Source organism: Arabidopsis lyrata, assembly GCF_000004255.2.
Source record: "Arabidopsis lyrata subsp. lyrata unplaced genomic scaffold ARALYscaffold_4, whole genome shotgun sequence".
NCBI lineage: Eukaryota > Viridiplantae > Streptophyta > Magnoliopsida > Brassicales > Brassicaceae > Arabidopsis > Arabidopsis lyrata.
Genome location: NW_003302552.1, coordinates 16,275,869 through 16,297,521, shown reverse-complemented (window position 1 = coordinate 16,297,521; position 21,653 = coordinate 16,275,869). Strand labels below are relative to the sequence as shown.

Genomic DNA, 21,653 nt, shown 5'->3' with positions numbered 1-21,653 from the left:
TGTAATACTGTTTATCGCTAAAGATGGATGATGTGATTGTGGGATATCATTGTATCATTGTGTATTTTTACGTTATTCATTCCGGTTTTAATTGTTTGTTGTAATATTTTTTGGAGTGTGGATTTTTTTTTCTGTTTATTGAGCGGGATATAATCATGTTTGAAATTTTATTCAAATTCAAATTTATAAATTATGATATAGGTAACAATAATTTTCTGGGAATCAACTTGCTTATCTAGAAAGTAGAAATTAACTACCAATGATCAGCAGAACGAAAAAAACCAAGGAGGAGACTTTAAGATATGTTTTGGCTAAAATTCAGTGGAAGCACCATTTATCCCATCCCATCTAAGGCAAAACTTATACTAATTCCAGAAGTATGTTCTTCTTGCTATGTTAATTCAGCAGTGACAATGTAAAAGATCATCAAGTAGAATCAATCCTGGCTTATGTGATTTAGGAGGTGTTATTCAATCACAGAGTTAAAGTCAATTCTTTAAAGTTTAGATTTGCTTTATGATATTGTTTTTAAAAATCTGTTTGTGTGGATTTCAAAATTTTTGCAGTATATCTTAGATTTTGATTCTAATAATTTACACAAAGATTGTACAAATCTTTTAGTTTTGAATAACACTGGATTTTAATGAAGTATTTCAAATCTTAGTTGAATAACACCAAACTATTAAAATCTAATGAAATATAAGATCCAATAACACCAGATTTTAAAGTTAAATTTATAATCATTAGTTGAATAACACTGGATTAGTGTTGGATTTCAATTCTATTAAAATCCATCATTGAATAACACCACCTTAGTGTTTAAGCGATGTTACAAACTCTATCAAAAATTGAACAAATACCACCGTTTTTTTTTTTGCAACTTTTGGGCCGGCCTGTGGATACTAGTAGAGGTTGTCTCAACCATGTGGGTACTATTAGAGACATCAGTGTATCAAAATTTTGCCACCATACTACTGTCATGCTAATAATGTGCCGTCTTCTGCAAGAATTAAGGACAGGCTGGGTTCGCCGATGGATAATCATCAAATTTGGGATGGTTAACTTAAGAACTTTCAAGGATAGTTTGTTCTTTACTAATTATTACTCTGGCTGAGATGGATAAATTGACAAGAACAATCCGGAACTGACGTTGATAAATTTCTCTTTTAAAAATCAACTCTGAAGATAATTCATCTGATTACAATACAAAATGAACAAAGGGGTTTAAAGTTTCAGCAGTCAAAATTGTGTTTTAAATAAGCTATTGTTCCTCTGATATCTTAAAACATGGGAGTGGAGCTTATGCCACTTGTGTTTACTTGTTTTTCTTCTTCCCAGCAGATTTCTTCTGACCACTCCTCTTGAATTTTTTGAACTTGGTCGTGGCAAGTGCTTCTGCAGCGCTCTTTCCTTCCATCTTCTTTGCCATCTTGACCACACTTGACATCCCTCTGACTGCAACTGCCCGCTGCTCTGGTCTACGGCTCATCATCTTGCGATCAAGTGGCCAATATGCATACGGTTCAAGTTTATCTTTCTTCTTCAGATCGCCACTTGCCTTTTTACTTGCATACTCTTTGCCTGTGTAAGAGTATCCAGACTCTGATGTCTTCATCCGCTTTTGGTTCTTCCTAGATGAGTTTCCAGAGAAACGGCTACCTTTGCTACTTTTGGCATCTAAATCTGCATCAGATATTTCCTTCCTTTTAGCCCTCTCTCCTTCACGAATGATTAGCCGCCCTTCCACATCAAACTCTGCTTCTTCATCCGAGTCAGCTTTCCGTTTGCGAAGTTCACTTGATCGAAGAGCTAATCTTGTTTTGTACCGATCCATTAAGTCAAGCGGTTCATCATCTGACTCATCCACTTCAAGGTGACTCTGGTTCCGACTTTTCTTGGATCTGTATACGTCGCCAACTCGTTGGTCAGTAGATCCAAAAGCATAGCGAGACAAGATTAGTGCCAGAATTTGTATATAACAACCAACCTCAAAGCGGATGCCTTGGATTTTAACAAAGACGAAGCCTTGCTACGGCCATGCGACTCCGCATCCATGTCCTCTCCGTCACTGTCCTCGTATTCATCCTCAAAGTCAGAAAATATCTTCGTATCATTCCACCTGCTAGCCCTGGAAGACAAATAAAAAACAATCAGTACTTGACCACTCAGAAACTTCTATGAGACCATCTGCCAATTGAGTTGGTAAGGTACTTTGATGAAGCATCTATTGAATGCTGCGATTTACTGATGTCAGAGCCAGCTGCATATTTTTTCTCTTTACGTTCCTTGACCTGAGATGAACCAAGAGAAAATGTATGAGTGTATGACATAATACAGATACTGAAGTTTAAAACAACTTTGAACATTGTTAGCTAACCTTTCGGATGTTTGTCAGGAGTTTCATATGTTCCTCAGGCATCACAGACTTGACAGCCTCCGTGCCACATTTCTTGATGAGCATCTCCAACAGAAGCCTCACCTATTATACCAGCATGACTCCTCAAAAAAGGACAAGAATCCGCAGAAACAAATCCTAATATATATATATATATATGCCTGCCGCTAAGAAACAAATTGTATGTACTAGCAAGAGATCAACATGTATAAGTGTGTGCGTCTGAGTTATGTGAGAGAAGGCAAAGTTGCGGTAATGAGATTCAAATTCTAGGCACCAAAGATGCCATCTTGGGCATACTGTATTAATAAAAGATATTAGAAACACACCTTTGCTTTGAAAAGGTTTTTCGTTCCTTCTGGCCACTTTAGTAAGCCTTCAACCATGCTCTTTAAGTTTGCGTGTAGTCCTTCAACCGGTGATTTAGCCACCAACACCTTCAACAAACCTAAATTTGCCTGTTTCCCAAAGTAGATAGGTTGTAAGTTTAAGAAAAGGGAAACAGTTCATTGTGTCTCATTGATAAAGTTGGGGCCTCTTGAAAGGGAAGATGTGATACTAACTTTTGTGATTTCTTTATTTTTCCTTTGGAGGAGAAGAAATGTTGAAGGAAGCAAATTGTAAGCACTAGCTATGAGATCGGAGAACTCATATGTCAAACGAGCTACACCCTTGACAGCAGCACTAATCATCTGAGGTTTTTCTCCAGCCAAGCAACCAACTACCTGCGACAGTTATAGCATAGGTCAATAATCAATTAATCAATCTTGACGTAGAAAGGAAAAACAAAGCTCCTGAAAAAAATGTTAAAAATGACTTTATTAGGATTTAGATTAATGCATACCATATTGAAGTACCCATGCAATTTCTCATTGTCTCCACCATTTTCCTCATCTGCGTATGCATGACCAATCTGAACAAGCACGTCATAGGCTCTGTTTCTTGTTTTTTTATTTACCTGCAGAAACAACAGCGACCTGAATAAAATTAATAATGATTCCTACACAATCTTAGTGTCACAGTTTCAATGCTTCGTACCTCCTTTAAAGCAAGTATAACTTCGGGTAGAAAAGAAGAAACAATGTCTTTTCTCTCCTTTAAATCATCCTGTACAGGAAAAGAACTATCAGAATCTAGGAGGACTATTTCCCTATAACTCAAAGCGAAATGCAATCTAAAACTAAAACCTACGTCTTTATCATGATACATTTAGTCAAAATACACATATAGCTAAAAGGTTTAGCCTCTTACAGTCCTTGACGCATGAGCTAACAGGAAGTATAAACAATCAAGTTTATGGCGTTTCGCAGAGACATGGCATATATTGTGCATCAGCTCAAGCAACTCCTCGAGGTTCTTTGAAACAAATCCATCAGAACTCTGGCAATGTATACATTTGTACCAAAAGACATTAGTCAAGATTTATTTGTAATTGAGAGAGCTTAGGTTAATGATTTTCAAGGACCTTAAGAAACAGCATCAGTGTATAGAGGACAGAACTTATTGTCAGTCCTCTACTGTTTAACATAAATTAACTAAGCATATATTAGGCAGAAACAAAATGTCATCACTGCATCCGAGCAATGTAGATTTAGACGCTAAGCAAGAATGAAATCAGTCGGCTATGCACAAAAGAAATCAATATACATGACCTAGTCGAAGAGTGTAATCAATACCTTCAAGATGATCGAAAGAACTTTGTACGCTTTCTTTTGAATTAGGCCCTTGGGATCCTGCAGTTAAGATCCACATCAGCATATACTCATCTTAATTTAAGAAAAAGTCATCTTCATGTAGGCAGATAAATCACAGCCACACGAGACAATAAATCATTCAATACAAAATATCATTTTACAAACCTGCATTGCAGGCTTCAGAGAACTGAATATGGTATCTACTTCTTGACCATCCAAACCCGGTAGAAGTGAAACTAACAGATCAAACAACCTTGCCCTGAAATGAATTGCAGATTTTAGGGTCAATTTAACTAAGCAATTAGAAACACAAATCAGAGTAACAGTACCTTAAGTTGGAAGATGAATTTTTGTCTGCGGTATTATCCACATCCATCCCACTAACAGAACTTTCATCTTGTGCAATGGCAGTTTTGGTAGCCTCTAAAAGCTCTCGCAGAGTCTTGAAAAGTAGCTTTGAAACAGTCTTTTTCTCCGCTATGGAAGCCAAGTTGCCTATCGCAGACTGAAAGTAAGACAATGAAAGTTATCAAATACTGTGATAAGCTCTGACTTAGTTAAGTTTATCTAATTAGTGAGGGACATCGACCAGTTACACGAGAATACAACACAAAGAAGAACAAGCTCTGGTGACATTTAACGAACTGATATTTATGTTCCAACTCATCATAATTTCTAATTTTCTATGATGTAAGGTATTAGATTACCCTGCCCTCTAAGGTTCTGAATTACCTGAAGAGAACCGCCATCATCTTTGCCAGATTCATGAAATATCCTTGTCAAAACATCCAATAATTTAGGAGCACACAACCGCAGAACTTTCAAATTAGCTGCAGCATGCTGTGAATCATAACGAGCAGTAGCTCGTTGAATAGCAGGACTAGCATCATTAGTAGGTACTTTCCCCTCAACAACATCCTTGTTTTGTTGAATAAGAATATTCAAACTGGCGCATATAATTCCACGGGTCTCAGCCTGTGTTTGAAGAACTCCACATAATATTCGCCCCAGATCGGCAAAACTCTCCACAGTATCCACGGGATAATTACAGAATGAAGGTAACAAAGCCCATAATGAATATACGAGAGAATCCACACTCCTAGATGCTACAGGAAGACCTTGTAGCTTGAGCTGCCATCACAATTAGCAAAATTTAAGAATAATAAAGATAAGCATATATCATCAAACAGCGGGAAATAATAAAAATAACCTGTTGAGCTTTCTGGCTCATTGTTTCGACCATACTAAAAATAGTCTCTGTGAAGAAACTTAGGCGACCTCCAACTGTATACTGCTTCAAGATTGGGAAGAGCCAAACTTTTACCTCAGACAGATCACTAGCTTCAAGGTTTAAACGAACAACGCTCAAAAATGTTTCAGGTCCCATTGCACCAACGGCTGATCCTACACACTCATGCAACTGTAGATCGCAAATAAAGATAACATCAGTCAAATAAACAGTCAGGAAATTACAGAACGTGACTAACAGAAGCAATGTCTAATACAGTGACATGTTGCATCATCGTGTATCGTACTATCATTCATTTTTGACTAAAAGTGAGAAAACGTCTACATAACATAATAGATATTTTGTGTATCCAATTGCTGTACCAACAGCATGATCCACCACTACGTCAATAAAAAAGCAGGAAAGGTTTATACAAGAACTTTAGCCAAAAGATCAAGCATTTTGAGACTTCAATGAAAAACAACACAGCCTAATATCTATTGACATAGTTGCATATGCTCACAGCATTTTATTTCTTAGAACAACTCACCATATACGTAACCTAATATTGTTACTGACGTTCTATGGTCAAGAATATTATATTTCTGTAACAATGGAGACAAAATACTATATGATCAATGATGATGCCAAGATAAGAGATTACAAATGACATCAATATCTGAAGTATTTGTACCCTAATCTAGAATCCAGTAGATGATCATTCCGCTCCAGGACAAGTATAGTACAGTTACCTGCTTCCGGTAAGGAAATCCTTCATCAGGTAAATCTTGCATATCTGATAAGCCCTCGAGGGTCTTCCTCATAAAATATGCAGACTCTTCACCTGAAAAATTGTGTGAAAGGATTAGCACATGGCAGTTAAGTAAATAACTGGTCCAAATAACTCCCTGAGGCCAAGGGTTAGTATCTCAGATAGGAATAGTTACCTAATTTATCAAACATCGCTGAAACTACTTGAAAAGCCATATCCCAGACTGCATGGTACTTGTAATCAAGCAAGCTCTCAACCGTTGCACACAGCTTTTCAATGACTGTTGGACTAGACTTCCGTACATTCAAGCTTGAATTCCGGATTCCGTTGACACCTTCTCTGATCAAGCTTTCGTCAATGCATGAAAATATTAAACTCTTCAACGCATCAGTTGCTGCAAAGATTGCCTCCTCGTGTTCAGATGCAACAATATCTGCCAAAAGAGGCAAATAGATCATGTCAACAGTATGATAAACTACACTGAAACGAAAAGCAGTATGTTTGAGAAATTCTGAAACCAAAAAGCAGGAAGGAGCAAATACAACAGCATACCATTCAGACCATTGAACACACTAGGAAGTTTAACCACACAAAGATCTCTATTCAGGGAAAAACTCCTAGTCATCCCAACTTTCAGTAAACGTGCTGTAAAGGTCATGGCATCAGCAGATGTTTCATGTCCTGAGAACAGTCCAGCCGCAAGAGATAACACTTCGAGCAGCGCCTCAACTGGAACCTCGGAGGTTGGATTGAGACAAACTGCATATAAAGAGTCTATCACTGGCCTTGTAATGTATGGATCGCGAAGAATCATCAGCATCTTAAATCCCTCAATCAAAGTAGCAATGTGCTTTCTCGACATCAAGGCCAAGCACTCTTTCAGAGTGCTGAGAATGTAAAGCACTTGCTTTGCTCCCCTGGCTCCTTCGGTAGAACCCACTTCCGATTTATGGGCGAGTTCTAAATAATTCTGGAACAATTCTGCAATAGCTCCACTGACTGATTGCCAGGGCTTTGTTCCATGGGATTTCAGCAGGACATCACGGAGACACAAGCTTGCTAGCTTTCTTACCTGGATTTAAAAGAAGAAGATCGTCAAAGTCTGATGCAGACCAAATCATCAACACCAGCAAATTTGTAATTTACCTTTCCGTCTGAATGAGTTACAAAATTCAGTAAAATGCTGTAGGAATCAGAGCCTTCGTTCCCCATAATGGACTCAACAGTTGTGAGAAGGTGAACCAAACACTTCAATCCCGAAATCAAGCACTCAGGCGTGGCTGATTTCAGACGCAGAACACTAAGGACGAGACGCAAAGCCAACCCATCCCTATTCAGTACTCCTGCTGAGACTTTAGGGAACACAAGGGAAAGGATGACAACATGTGGCTGGACAACATCCAAACGTGGTTCACCATCTTCCGACAAGAGGCTGTCTAGCGAGATGCATGTCTTGGCAAAGTAAGCCACAGGTGTCCGAGGATGATTATCTTCTGCTAGAGTTTTTGATAACTCATCAATGACAGCGCATAGATATTCATGGTCCTGTCTTTTGGACTGTGATAAGCGTGAGCGCATGTACTCCCCAAAATCTTCAGAAACAGGCAGGTCCGTTTCTGAGGGTGAGAGGCACATGCTGGTGTCAATGCCAACACATAATGATTCCATAACTAGGATCCGTTTCCTTAACTAATCCAGCTGAATTCTCTACAATAGAACGGGAACAATTAGGTTAATCAATCACTTTACTTTGAGGCTGAAACCAACTCAACAAACAAACAAACAAAAACTTACTTTTCGGAAAGATTGAAGAAGGTTGCCTGGGAGGAATTGTAAGAGTAAGATGGAGCTTCTCAGATTCTGATAAGATGGGAAACAATATCAGAACACAAAGACAGAAATTTAATGCAATACTATACAATCTTCATAATTATCATAGCAATCGAAAAAAATCATCAAAACATATAACAAGAAAAACTAGACTCTAGCCAAAATTCTATATAAACAAAGCGTAAAATATGAAAGAAATACAAACTCAAAAATTGAAGCTTTAGGGTTGGAGAAGAGACGCAGAAACATGAAATAAGCAAATAAACAAAACAGGTAGAGAAGAATAAAGCTTCACAATTTAGATTGAATCGAAACAGAAGGAGAAGTTCTAACCTGAAAACAGCAGAGTAGAAGAACCCTCGTTGGCTTTGAAGATCGATGGCGACTAAAAGAGACTGCTCAAAGTCTTGGTGTTGGCGCCGATTATGAAAGGAGAAGCCTTTAGGGTTCTTACTTCTCAGTACCGAAATTCAATCCAGGGTTTATGGTTTAATCGACTTCCTCCGGTTTAGACAAAGTGATTGGTTTTACAGTTAAAACTAGGACCCAGTTATTGCGGTTCGACCGGTTGGTCCGACCAACACGGTTGATTTATGGGATTGTGTTAATAATCCACATTTCGTTTCATTAACAAATTGATTCAATGACACCTAGATGACCTAAGATAAATAATTACGAAAATATCATTAAAGTTTACAACAAAAATTAATATACGTTGATATGTCATTCATTATACATCTTTTTTTTCCTTTTTCTTGTGAAGTTTTTCAAGCTCGAATCATTTTTCTATATATCATCCGAGAATTATTATAAAATAAAATAAAACATGAAAGATCAAACACAACAAACAACACAAAAAAAAAAAAAAAAAAACGGAGACTGAGACGCTTACTAATCACGCTTCATACTTCAAATCACAAGTAGATACAATTTACAAGCTCACTTCAAGTTCCTCTTGGCTACAAGGTTTTTGTAAAACTTGCTTGTGCGGAAGAACAATACAGAAGCAACCAAAGAGCCGAAGAGAGCCACAGAAGTCATGATCATAAACGATGTCCTGAAACATTGACTTCCAAAGCAAGAATTGTCATCTTCAGAAGCCACTTTGTCGTAGAAGTAACCTATCACTTTCACAGAGAGAATATACGACCCGATGGGACCTGCAATCGATATCGTGAAGTAAATCGTTCCCATATGCCGGATCCCAAATATCTCTGATGTGATTGTCGGCATCAGCGACCACTGCGAACCGTAAGCCATACCGATCAAAACCGAACCAGCATAGAGACTGCCTTGTAAACCAGAGGCCACTATGATGTGGCCTATTGCCATAACACCTAGAGTTATGGCCATGAAGACCGGTCTTGGCCAGCTGTATTTGTGTAAGAATATGTCTGAGACATAACCAGCCCCGAACCGGCCTAGAAAGTTCCATATGCTCCAGAGAGAGACCAGAGAATTGAGTTGAACCGAAGAGTAGCGAAGAGACTCGCCTATCTGTCTCATGTTGTTTACAGTCGCGAATCCGGAACCCATCCCACATAGCATTGCCAAGAAGAGTAGCCAGAAGTTCACTGTGCTCATTGCTTCCAGTAAGTTTGAGTCTTCAGCAACCACATGATCTCCATCTGCACAAATTTTGTAAAACGATCAGCATTCTGTCCTCATTCTGTTTAGTGTGCTGACTTAGGGGGGCCTAATCCAGTTTTTGATATGCATAATTACCGGGAAAAATGATTGAACTAGGAGGGTCGAGCAAGGCAGATGTGTCGAGAACAGGAAGATCCAGAGAAGAAAGTGTCTGCCTTTCTTCTCGTAGGGCTCTGACCGCAACAAAAAGAGGAGAGGCAAGCAACAAAAGCAGAAGGATGAAGGAGAAAATCTGCATGGAGCGTGATAAACCGAGAACGTTTTCAACCGTTATAATGACCATAAGATAGGCGGCAATGATCAAAGAGATCACAGAGAGACCATCCAAGTGTTTCTTGTCACTCGTTGTGACCGTTTCATAAACTCTTACAAAAGGCATAGTCACGAACATGACAAGCGTTGGCGCTATGGCCAGGAGAAGAATGAAAGTAGCAGGGTTACCTTCACCACCGCAGACCGCGTGGTACAACTGAATCAGAATTGCTCCACTTAGACCTAGAAATCCCTGATGTTCAAAGATATACACATTTAGAGGAAAATGAGTCAGCTTTTGGATACATCAAACTGAGAGAGTGTACAACAAAAAAAGACTCAAGTGCAACCACCATTAGGATGCAAACAAAGCTAGAGAAACTAAGCTCCAAATCAAAAATGTGAATCTTTCTTCAAAAAAGGCGAACTCTTTTTTGGTCATGTAAACACAAACAACAGAAAGTGAGACTCCTAAGCACACAAATTGAGTTTCAACTTCACCCAATTTGATGATTCTTCAACAAAGTTACAATCTTTTTACCTGCATAATGCCAACAGCAGTCCCACCATAACGAGAGAAGTTCCGAGCAGCCGTCACAACATTAGCCGTATTGAAAAACGGCAACGAGTGACCAGCCAAGAACACGAACAAACACATCACCGGAACAGGCGGCGGAGCAATCAACCCAACAACCGAAGCCCAAATAAAAAAGAATCCGACAAACCACTGAACTAAGCCAACGAAAACAACAACCCAAGGCCCACCACAACCGCCGCGTGACTTAGAAGTCATGGCCGTGTAAAGGAAACCGGAGATGATACCAAAGGTACCACCAATGTCTTTAAAGACAGAAACGAAATCAAGAGTAGATTGGTCATAAGATTGAGATGATTTGAGGATTGAAGAGTAGATAGCGAATGTGTATGTAGCTCCGCTAAAGCTTTGAATCCATATGCTCGCTGCTGCTGCTACCCATTTCGTGTTTATTCTCTCCATCGTCTCGAAAAATTGAAAGCCAGTTTCGATTTTACTACCGAAACTGTATAAGAAAATCTCCGGTCTGAATCTGATGATGGTGATGTCAAACGAAGAGAAGAAGTATTCAATTGCACTCTAGACAACATCGTGATTCGTGATTAATTTAGTCTTTAATTAATTATTTGCTGCTCTTGCGAGATCAACAAGGTATTGGAGTTGACAGTTGAGCTTAAGTTTAATAGTCATACAAAAATCAATTAAATACGAATTATCCTTTACGTATTTGAAAAGGTATTGGCGTATAACTGATAATCAAAAACAGAAACTAAAATTTCTACTTTCCAAACAACAGATTTTTATCGATTAACAGCAGTGTTTTCACGTCCCATCCGAATCGTCCGGTCCAACCGATTAATCACGACCCATACACTTTTCCGGTTTGGATTTAGTGCTAATATCCGCCAATTTCAAAACCGCAAAAACTCACATAAACCCGCTATTAACCCGTGACTCAGAAAACCGGTTAAACCGGCTGGGCATGGGTTTTAAAATTATCATTTGATTTTGAAATAAAAAATAGAGTTTTAGACTCTATTTAGTTATTTTTAGAATTTTTTTTAATTCTTAAACTCATTTGATGTTTTAGATTTTGATGAAACTTCATTGTACCGTGTAAGAAGAATGGATAGAATGGTGAAAGAAATAATCGAGATTAGTTGTTTTGAATTCGCGATGGTATTTTAGTTTATTTCCGTCATTGGTGATCTCCTACTATTTTAATATTTGTAACGGTTTTAGACTTTTACTTAGATTTAAAAATTTAATTTAAATCACTTTGTTATTATTGTTAGACTTCATATTTTGTAAATATAGTTTGAATATTTTATTTTTATATTTATAAAAACTATATAATCTCTTTAAATATTAAATATATTTTAATTAATTGACCCGTGGTCGAACTCGGTTGACCTAGTAACTCGATGATCCAGAAGGTAGTCCGGTTCACTATGTTGGTCGGATTTAAAAACACTGATTAACAGTAATTTTGTTGCGGGTAAATTTCTAATTATCGGCTTACCGCAATTTTGACGTGTGGCAAGCGGCGAGACCAGACCACCCGTCAAATTTCTAACACAAATTATTAAATTTCTGAAAATGATATGTAGGTGATATGACTCATGTCAATAAAAGAAAAAAAAAGTAGGCCATATGCTCAATTTCCTTTCTACAAATAATAGATATTTATCTTTTGAAATGTGAGGGAAGAAAAGAAACCAATTAAATGAATATGAAGCCACGATTCAGACCCTAGGTTCGTAAAGATTACTTCAAGATCCTCTTAGCCACAAGCGTCGCATAAAACTTCTTAGTGCGGAGGAACAACACAAAAGCCACAAGAGATCCAAGCAAAGCCATGGCTGCCATTATCATATACGAAGTCCTAAAACAATGATTCCCATAACAAGAATGATCATCCTCAGAAGCTACCTTGTCATACAAGTAGCCTATTACCTTCACTGAGAAAATGTACGAACCAACCGGACTAGCTATCGAAATTGTATAGAATATAGTTGCCATATGACGAACCCCGAATATTTCAGAGGTTATTGTTGGCATCAGTGACCATTGGGAGCCGTACGCTAAACCGACCAACAAGGACCCAATATATAGGCTTCCTAGTACACCGGAGGCCATGACAATGTGACCTATAGCCATAAGGCCAAGGGTTATGCCCATGAATACCGGTCTTGGCCAGCCATGACTGTGTAAATAGGTGTCTGAGATGTAACCCGACCCAAACCGGCCTAGAAAGTTCCATATGCTCCAGAGAGACACCAGAGAATTGAGTTGAACCGTTGAGTAGCGAAGTGACTCGCCCATCTGTCTGATGTTGTTTATCGTCGCAAGTCCTGAACCCATTCCACATATCATCGCCACAAATAGAAGCCAGAAGTTTGTTGTGCATATAGCTTCGAGAACGTTCATGTCATTGGTCATAACAACTTTAACATCTGTCGATTGATTGAAATGTGTTAGGACTTTCACTTCGATAAGCAGATAACTAAGGGACCTAAACTAACTTAAAAGGGTATAATTCACTCCTGGACCACCAAAAATATCATTCGTCAATAAATAAGAACCAAAACTAAACCTTACCGGAAGAAGAGTTGAGCTTTGGAGAGTCAAGCAACGTGGTTCTCTCGGTAACCGGAAAATCCAAAGACAAGAATCTCTGTTTCTCTTCACGTTGTGCTCTAACCGCCACTAAGAGAGGAGAGGCGAGCAAGATAAGTAGAAAGGTAAAGGAGCATATCTTCATAGGCATTGACATTCCGATAATATTTTCGACCAATATGACGACCATAAGATAGGTGACGATTATCAAAGAGATGGCGGAGAGACCGTTCAAGTGTTTCTTGTCGCCTGCGATGACTGTGTCGTACGTTCTAACGAAGGGCATCAACGTCATGATGAGGAGTGATGGTACCACTGCCAAGAGAAGAATGTAATTCCTTGGGTCACCTCCACAGAAGATGTGGTACATTTGAACCAGAATTGCTCCACTTAGCCCAAGATAACCCTAAAAAATTAAAAACACATGACACATAAGGGCCACAAAACTTATCAAGTATATATGTTTGTAATGAGAATTATGTACGTATTAAGAATTATATATGTTTGTAATCTACCGATTTATCCTATTTAGTGGTCTACAAGACAACATCAAAATTGATTTTAACTAGTTTATGTAACTATATAGAAAAAGACCAGTCGTATACATTATCATTTCAATATACCTAACCTACTAGCTGCTAGTTTCTTTCTCCAGCCAGTAATGTCAATATTTAAAGTTATTTCGTATTTTATATGGTCTAAACTACACGATAAAAAGAGCAGAAACTGTCCGATACAAGAATTAATCTTTTTCAAGAATTTATATATCTTATTCCTCACGTCTCAATATAACCTATACCTTCATAATGCCAACGGCGGTCCCACCATAGTCGGAGAAGTTACGGACGGCGGTGACCACAATCGCGGTATTAAAGAAAGGCTGACAATGACCGGCGAAGAACATGAACAAACACATCACAGCCACGGGAGGCCGTTCGATCACTCCTGACGCAGCCATCCATATGAATCCATATCCCACGAACCATTGGAGCAGCCCCACAAATATAACCAACCATGGACCAGCAAAGAAGCGGCCGCTACCGCTTGTTCGGCTTGCAACCGCAGTGTAGAAAAGGCCGGAGAGGATTCCTACGTTTGCGCCGATGTCTTTATAGACGGAGACGGTGTCAAGAGTAGATTGGTCATAAGATTGAGATGATTTGAGAACAGAAGAATAAATTCCAAAAGTGTAGCTTGCTCCGCTAAAGCTTTGTATCCATATGCTAGCCGCCGCAGCCACCCATTTCGTGTTTGCGAACTCCATCTTTCTCTCTTTTTCTCTCGTTCTCTATAGCTATCTACATCGATCATAATGAGTATCCTCCATTGTCTTAAAATGAAAGTAAAAAAAAGTCAACTTTAAATTTAAAAGTTTGTTTAATCATGCGCAACATTATTGGTTTGGTTAAGACCAAATTTAACCGGATTAAAACAAACGGTACAAACAAACCGAGTTCTAATTGGAGTTGCTTTAGTTACACTCCAACTAGACTAAACCAAATGTAACCGATAACACAACCACATAAAAAGTACACGAAAACTGGACAATTCCTAAACCGAGATACCTGAATATATCGAAATCTAGGTAAACTCAAAACTAAATCTGAAATGTCTACCATGAGAAACGAGGAAGTCCACTAAATAATCTATAGAAACAGCTGTATAGATGAGAGACTAATTAATTGGAGGATGATGAATACATTATATAATCAATTCATATATAATATATATACATGAATTTAAACGTGACGTTTTCTATAAAATATAATTACATTTTGTCTATGATATATAGATATCTGTCCTCCGTTATAGTTTAATGTGATTATAAAAACCAGACATGTAGATGTAGCTGGTTTCTATAAATCTTGGCGAATCGCTGACAACAACGTAGATCGGCAAATCTTTCAACAGCAAGGCACAATCATATAACTTAGGACAATAACTTAACTAATCATCTCTTTATATTATATGCCAAGTACAAAAATGAAACTAATTCAATCTTATATATAAATTAATGATTTGAGTTTTAATAAGTTTTTAGATTATTTTAGGTGAATTTAGGGAATTTGTTATATAATCTCCCCAAATTTCACTTAAAACCATGAGATTTAGATTTTTATATTTTAACTAAAGAAATCCTCTAAAGTCCCCTAAAATCACTAAAAATCCAATGTTTGAAATGTTTCCAATAAGAGTTGACTTTAAAATTATAATTTTGGACTTATCCAAACGGACCCAAGCATTTTGTTAATAATCCAAATATAATTAGAAAATAAACAATATCATTAGGTAGTTCAAAAATGATATATTTCGCCTGTTAACAAACAAAAAACATTAAATCACGTATAAAGGATTGTTTACGGTAATGTACTAGAATATCAATCTAAACTCATAAGTACGAATATAAAAAAAGGAGTAATTAAATTACATTGCGTGCATTAGAATACAATAGAAATAAATTATACGAATTCTTAATTATCATGTTTTTTTTTTTTTCTTAATTATCATATTTAATTTGCAAGAGCAGAGGCGGAGCTATATGAAGGGCAAGGGGGTCAACTGCCCCCATAACTTTTAATAAAAAAAATTTGCAAGCTTATTTAGTGAGAATATTTAAATTATTTGGCTTAAATATGTAATATGACCCCTATGTTCCTAGTTCATATTCTTCATTTGCACCACCTAATTAATTTTTGACTAATTTTTATTGCTGCAATACTTAACTCTTATTCTATTTTATATAGGTTTTCATCTTTTCCTCTTTACTTAAATACTATTTTTCTTCTTCTCTTTTTTTATTTGTAAAAATTAAATTCTTAAAGTTACTTTAAATTTTATTTTAGTTTAACAAATAATATTATTGTAATATATGACCCCCATGAGATATATTTCTGACTCCGCCACTGTGCAAGAGATGCCTATCAGATATTATCCAAGCATACGTTGCTTAAAAGTTAAAAAGACAAGGCTTGAGAATCTTAAGAAAAACATCATCAAATAATATTGGCCAAGGCCATTTACTTGCGAAACTAAATCTATAATTTTGTATTACTTAATTAGATTTGCATGTGGTATTTACGTACGTGTTAAATTAAACCAAAACTAAGCAACGAATAATCAGGATAAACCCGTTTGTGGTTTGTTCCGTAGACTTATATATATATATATTATCGACATACAAATATACGTATAACTAAACAATATCAACCCTACTGATAGTGATACCCTACACAAAAGTGTTTACGGAACAAACCACATCGTATTGAAGTATTAGCAATTTAATCATCATAATTAAACTGTGAAATATAAGCGCTATAAGGAGACAATTGTTTCCCGGATTAGAGAATTTTAATTGCAACGATAAATAAACACAGTTTGAATTGCTGCTAGCCTTGTTCATATATATGAATTATTGTGTTTGGATGGTGAATGATATTAGGAGATAAGATACGATCAATCTGTTTCGGTAAGAGTCCCGTGTAGAAAGGCGTTTTGAACATCTAACTGGTGAACCGGCCAATCCCTTTCAACAGCAAAATTGAGGACCGCACGTATGGTAGCAGGCTTCACGACGGGGCTAAAAGTTTCGTCGAAATCGATACCCTGTTCTTGTGATTTACCATTGGCTACCAGCCTTGATTTGTATCTAGCTAAAGACCCGTCAGCGTTGTACTTGTGTTTGTAGAGCCAGATTGAGTTTATGATATTTGTACCTGCAGGTTTAGGCACTAAACTCCAAGTGTTAGTTTTAATCAAAGCATCATATTCATCCGTCATTGAAGGATTCCAATTTGGATCCAAAAGAGCTTGTCGATAACCTTTAGGAATTGAAGAAACAGATTCGACCGATAAGGAAAGAATTTGTTTTGGTTTTCTAATACCTTGCTTTGACCTAGTAACCCTGTGATGTGGTGTCGGCTCAATTGCAGCAGGTGGCTGAGACGTTTGTTGCTCTATTAGAGGAGGAGCAGGTTGCTCGGAGGAAGAAGAAGGAGAAAGAGACGATGGTGAGAGAAGGATTTGTTTTTGTATTAAAGAAGGTTCTGTTTCGTTTTGGAGAAAGTTATAAACAGAACTTGATTGAGTGTTTGAGGCCTTGAACGGAAAGACTTTCTCATTGAACGTGACATGACGAGAGATCACAATTTTTCTTGTCTTAAGGTCAAAGCATCTGTAACCTGAATGAAGAAGAGGATAGCCGAGGAAAACTGATGGTGTAGACCGTGGCTCGAGTTTGTTTTGATAGTTTGTATGAGAGTAACAAAGAGATCCAAAAACTCGGAGATGAGTGTAAGAAGGTGATTTTTGAAACAAGACAGAGAAGGGAATTTTGTTGTCTATCGAAGAAGATGGAAGAAGATTTAGAATATGAACAGCATTGTTTAAGGCCTCCACCCAAAAAGAAGTGGGAAGATTAGCTTGAATTAACAAGGTTCGAACAGCGTTATTGATAGTTCGAATCATGCGTTCGGATCTTCCATTCTGTTGCGAGGTGTATGGACACGAGAAGCGGAAGGTGATACCATTTTTGGCGAAAAAATCATGAAACTGTGAGTTGTTGTACTCACCTCCATTGTCACATTGGAGAGACCGAATATTGGTCTTAAAATGATTTTTCACATAGCTATGAAATTGTGAAAATTTAGAGAAGACATCACTCTTGTTACGAAGAGGATAAACCCACAAGAAATGAGAGAATTGATCCAAGAAAAGAACATAATAACGAATTCCCGATATGCTAGGAATAGATGAGGTCCACAAATCCGAATGTATTATTTCAAAAGGTGAAGAAACAGAAGATGTGGAAGAATAAAAAGGAAGCTTAACATGTTTTCCAAGCTGACAAGCATTACAAGACAAAGGGAGAGTCTTTTTATTTGACTGAAAATAAGAAGAGGAAATTAACGTCCTTAAGGCATCATTGCTAGGGTGAGCTAATCTTTGATGCCAAATTTTAGACGATTGAGCGAGAAACGCCGAAGCTTGAGCTTGCCTCTTATTGAATGTAGAAAAAACTGGATAGAGGTCGCCCGTGCTATCACTGCGGAGAAGTGTCTCCTTGGTGTGGAGGTCCTTAATAGAAAAACCAAATGGGTCAAACTCTATAGAACATGTGTTATCTTTAGTAAAACGACGGACTAAAACAAGATTTTTGATGATATCGGGAGTGACAAGAACATTTCGAAGCGATAAGGGACGAGGTTTATTAACAAGTGTTAAGGATCCGGTAGCAGCAACAGGTATGCAACCACCATTGCCCACAATGACAGACTTTCTGATGCTAGGATTAAAAATAGTTTGGAGATTATTACCTGAGCCTGACGTTAAGTGAGCGGTAGCTCCGGAGTCCATGTACCACTGGGAATCGGTGGGATCTTGCAGTGTCAGCGTGTTGAATGCCTGGGCAAAATCTGCTGTGCTTTCATACTTGTTCCCTCCAACATTTTGAGTGTTGTTGTGTGGTGTGTTGTAAGCAGGTCGTGGTCCAAGAACCCCATAACCACTGCCTCCTGCAGCTGTTAGTTGAGGCGGAAACCCCCACGGCTGCTGTCACATCGGGTATGGTGGCGGGTAGAATGGACTGTTCCAAGCGTTGAATGGAGAGGACTGGTAAGATGGACGTGGTGAGTTGTATGACGACCGGCCTCTTCCACGAAACTTGTTGTTTCCCCTGCCACGGCCTCTGTTCTGAAACTGTTGATTTCCTGATCGTTGGAAGTTGTTGACGGGTGGAGCTTCAGAAACAGCCAAGACAGTTGACGATGAAGAGTGATCAACATGTGTAGGGTTCGGTTTGATCGCCTTCTTTAGACGTTCTTCCTCGTCCTGCAACATTGCTGTTGCATCATCAAAACTGGGAAAGGGCTGGCGATGCTTAATCACGTTGATGATGTTGTCAAATTTGGCGTTCAAGGCATTTAACACATACATCACAAGCGTACGATCTTGCACCGGAGCGTCGACATTACTGAGGGAGTCAGCAAGTTTCTTCATTTCACGACAGTAGTCAGCTACCTTCATGTCACCTATCTCCTTGGTTCTCAATTCGTCGTCAAGACGCAAGGCCCGAGCATCCTTGTTATTCCTGAATTGATTTTCGATCCGCAGCCATATCTCACGAGAGGTTGAACCAGAGACGAAGGAACCCTGAAACTGTTTGGGTGTGAGAGTTCCATAGAGCCAGATCTTCACAATCCCATCACGTTTCTTCCATGCGACATCGTCGGCGTTAGCTGGGAGCAGAGTGCCATCGATGTGGCCAAGGACATCGAAGCTGAGACAGTGGGTGAGATAAAGCTCTCTCCACGCATCGTAGTTACTCTCTTCAAGATCAAGAATCACAGGGATGTGAGTCTTGATGTTATTGACTCCGTAAATTTTGTCGGAATTGTTGGCTGCGGCGGCCATTGAAGAGAGATTGAAGGTTGGAAGAGAAGAGAAGAGAAGGAAGAAGAAGAGGAAGAAAAAGAGATAATTTAGAGAAGCGTTTTAGATTGAGCTGCGCTCTGAATCTTTCATGGTTCTTTCATCATTAGGTGTTCTTAATATTCTTTTTATCTTGATTAAACAGTTACATTGTCTTAATCACTTGCTTTTGCCAATCAATTTCGGTGTTTTCTTGTAATTTGATCTCTAAATAGTATTTCGGTATAAATTGTACTTTGGTTAAAATTCTATAAATTGGAAAACTTCATAATTGAACCTATTATAAAAAAGCGAAAATCTAATACTATCAGAATGAGTTGACAAGATTTAAAACTAATACATAATTATTTTATGTTTCTATGTTAATAAAATGAATTTATGTTCTACTCTGCTACCGCTAACGTTAAAATAGAGCACCAAAAATATAAAACAGTACGCGTGGGCCGAAAGCAACGGAGCCCTGATGTGTCTGTACACGCAGACGTTTAGATTCCTTTTCCAGTAAAACACACAAAAAGTGTTGTTTCCAACTTCCCATAAGTACTTAATCCATCCTAAGCTTAGTATTTAACGAAGTTATCAATATTTTAATAGTGCAGAAGATTCGAACTTATCACATATTAAAATTCTGAACATACTTGTTTTCTTTCACCATTTGAAAATGTGATCGACTATAACAAATTGTTCTTTTATAAATTAATATGGTTCAAAATAGATTTTGATTTTTTAAAATTGGACCTGGTCTCGACCATGTAGTTATGTGTGCCAATCTGCAGTTACTTGTCACATACAATACAAAAGCAGCATACATTATATGACAAATCTGCAGTCTCCGTCCAATCCAATCTCCAGTGTTACTGTGTTACTATACTAAACGAAACTTAATTTCTATACATGCTTGATCAGGTCTTTTAAGACTGGAACGTCCGCAATAACATTCATGATCATACATTTTTTTCTCCGCATTCATTGAATTTACTTATTTAAATGAAAAATATTTTCAGAATAATTTACAAAGGGACATATCAAGTTTTGTATACAATGCAATGATGCATGAGAAAAAGTCATGAGACACAAGTTACGAAATATGACAAATTCACGTGTTTTCACGTCATATTCAATTATACATAAAATTTATTTCCTTACAAAAAGTAGTAATATAATTTCCTTAAACAGGAACTAAAAAGGTGTCCAATTTGTTTCTTACTATTAGTTATTATTATACCTTGTTGGTGTTCCAAATCCATTTTGAACATTCACGGAGTAATAAACTACGAGAGATAAATATGATGAGACCAAAAGGACGATCCAATCGAAGTCCCCAGTCTGCGTTACTCAGACACATGTAGATAAGATATGTCCACATATCATAAAGTATTTTGCTTTAGCAAAAATTCGTTAATTACATATACTAATCCAAGTGTAAAAGTGTACAGATATAGAAGGTAAGCGGGGTCCGCACTCAATGCCATGATCATGATGACATCATCTGATCTCATAAAACACACAACACAAAACCCCAAAACAACGTCTTGTGACTCTCTACGTTTCCTTCGTCTTCTCTCTTCCCTATATAAAACCCTTCATTTTGTTTAGAGATTAAGATCATTTGGAGTCTCTCCAAACCCTAATATCAATATTTTCAATCCATACTAATAAAACCTTCCAAATCTTCTCTGTAAATGGCGGAGGAATTCGATGAATCTGAGATAGTGTTCTCCGACGGTTTTAGCTCCGTTCACCATAAAGAGAACAAGAAGCGCCTGTTTGGTTCCGATATGGAGATGAAGAAGAAGAGGTGGATCAAGATGACGACGACGGATAAGGCGTTGTCGAGCTCGCTTCCGGTGAATATTCCAGAGAACATGTTTAGAAGGTACGTTGGAAAAGAGGAGGATGATTACTCCAAGGAGGAATATTCCGACGTAGGAGAGATGGTTCCGCCGCATATTATGGTCGGACGGAGGATTCAAGGAGGACAAATGGCGTTTTCCGTTTGTTCAGGTAGTGGAAGGACTCTTAAGGGAAGAGATCTGAGCCGGGTTCGGAATTCGGTTCTTAGGTTAACCGGTTTTTTGGAGGCTTGAACCGTTACCGGTTTGCCATATTTTCTCATCTTTTCCCAACTCTTTTTTTTTTCTTTTTTTCAGATTTAACAAACTTTACTTCTCAATTATGATTTTACTCCATTCAATCGTAAAAGATGTACAAAGAAAACCTTAAATACTAAGACTCTTAACCAAAGTTGATAA

The 21,653-nt window shown here is 37.8% G+C and overlaps 4 protein-coding genes across 6 annotated transcripts; 1 reads left to right on the top strand and 3 right to left on the bottom strand.

Annotated features, from left to right (window-relative positions):
- Positions 1 to 1,141: 1,141 nt before the first annotated feature.
- Positions 1,142 to 8,380, bottom strand: LOC9317400 (RRP12-like protein). The gene is made up of 20 exons (XM_021028299.1): positions 8,253 to 8,380; positions 7,884 to 7,949; positions 7,236 to 7,796; positions 6,642 to 7,161; positions 6,265 to 6,522; positions 6,070 to 6,161; positions 5,300 to 5,509; positions 4,822 to 5,220; positions 4,419 to 4,594; positions 4,255 to 4,348; positions 4,072 to 4,128; positions 3,647 to 3,775; positions 3,434 to 3,502; positions 3,240 to 3,353; positions 2,959 to 3,120; positions 2,725 to 2,853; positions 2,378 to 2,479; positions 2,212 to 2,291; positions 1,988 to 2,128; positions 1,142 to 1,901 (listed from the first exon to the last, which is right to left on the bottom strand). Exons 3-20 carry the CDS (start codon positions 7,755 to 7,757, stop codon positions 1,316 to 1,318), a joined length of 3,840 nt encoding a protein of 1,279 aa, XP_020883958.1. The 5' UTR covers positions 7,758 to 7,796; positions 7,884 to 7,949; positions 8,253 to 8,380; the 3' UTR covers positions 1,142 to 1,315.
- A 419-nt stretch (positions 8,381 to 8,799) lies between these two features.
- LOC110229558 (protein NUCLEAR FUSION DEFECTIVE 4) lies at positions 8,800 to 10,991 on the bottom strand. The gene is made up of 3 exons (XM_021030104.1): positions 10,363 to 10,991; positions 9,645 to 10,074; positions 8,800 to 9,547 (listed from the first exon to the last, which is right to left on the bottom strand). Exons 1-3 carry the CDS (start codon positions 10,816 to 10,818, stop codon positions 8,859 to 8,861), a joined length of 1,575 nt encoding a protein of 524 aa, XP_020885763.1. The 5' UTR covers positions 10,819 to 10,991; the 3' UTR covers positions 8,800 to 8,858.
- A 936-nt stretch (positions 10,992 to 11,927) lies between these two features.
- Positions 11,928 to 14,848, bottom strand: LOC110228969 (protein NUCLEAR FUSION DEFECTIVE 4). 3 transcript variants are annotated; one of them, XM_021027467.1, is made up of 3 exons: positions 13,775 to 14,848; positions 12,958 to 13,381; positions 11,928 to 12,839 (listed from the first exon to the last, which is right to left on the bottom strand). In XM_021027467.1, the coding sequence occupies exons 1-3, from the start codon at positions 14,237 to 14,239 to the stop codon at positions 12,124 to 12,126; spliced, it is 1,605 nt and encodes a 534-aa protein (XP_020883126.1). In that variant the 5' UTR covers positions 14,240 to 14,848; the 3' UTR covers positions 11,928 to 12,123. The 3 variants fall into 3 exon arrangements, with proteins under 3 accessions (XP_020883126.1, XP_020883125.1, XP_020883127.1); XM_021027466.1 differs by having other exon boundaries at positions 11,928 to 12,812; XM_021027468.1 differs by having other exon boundaries at positions 11,928 to 12,871; positions 13,026 to 13,381.
- A 5,620-nt stretch (positions 14,849 to 20,468) lies between these two features.
- LOC9315559 lies at positions 20,469 to 21,653 on the top strand. Its single transcript, XM_021030041.1, has one exon. The coding sequence runs from the start codon at positions 21,084 to 21,086 to the stop codon at positions 21,486 to 21,488; it is 405 nt and encodes a 134-aa protein (XP_020885700.1). The 5' UTR covers positions 20,469 to 21,083; the 3' UTR covers positions 21,489 to 21,653.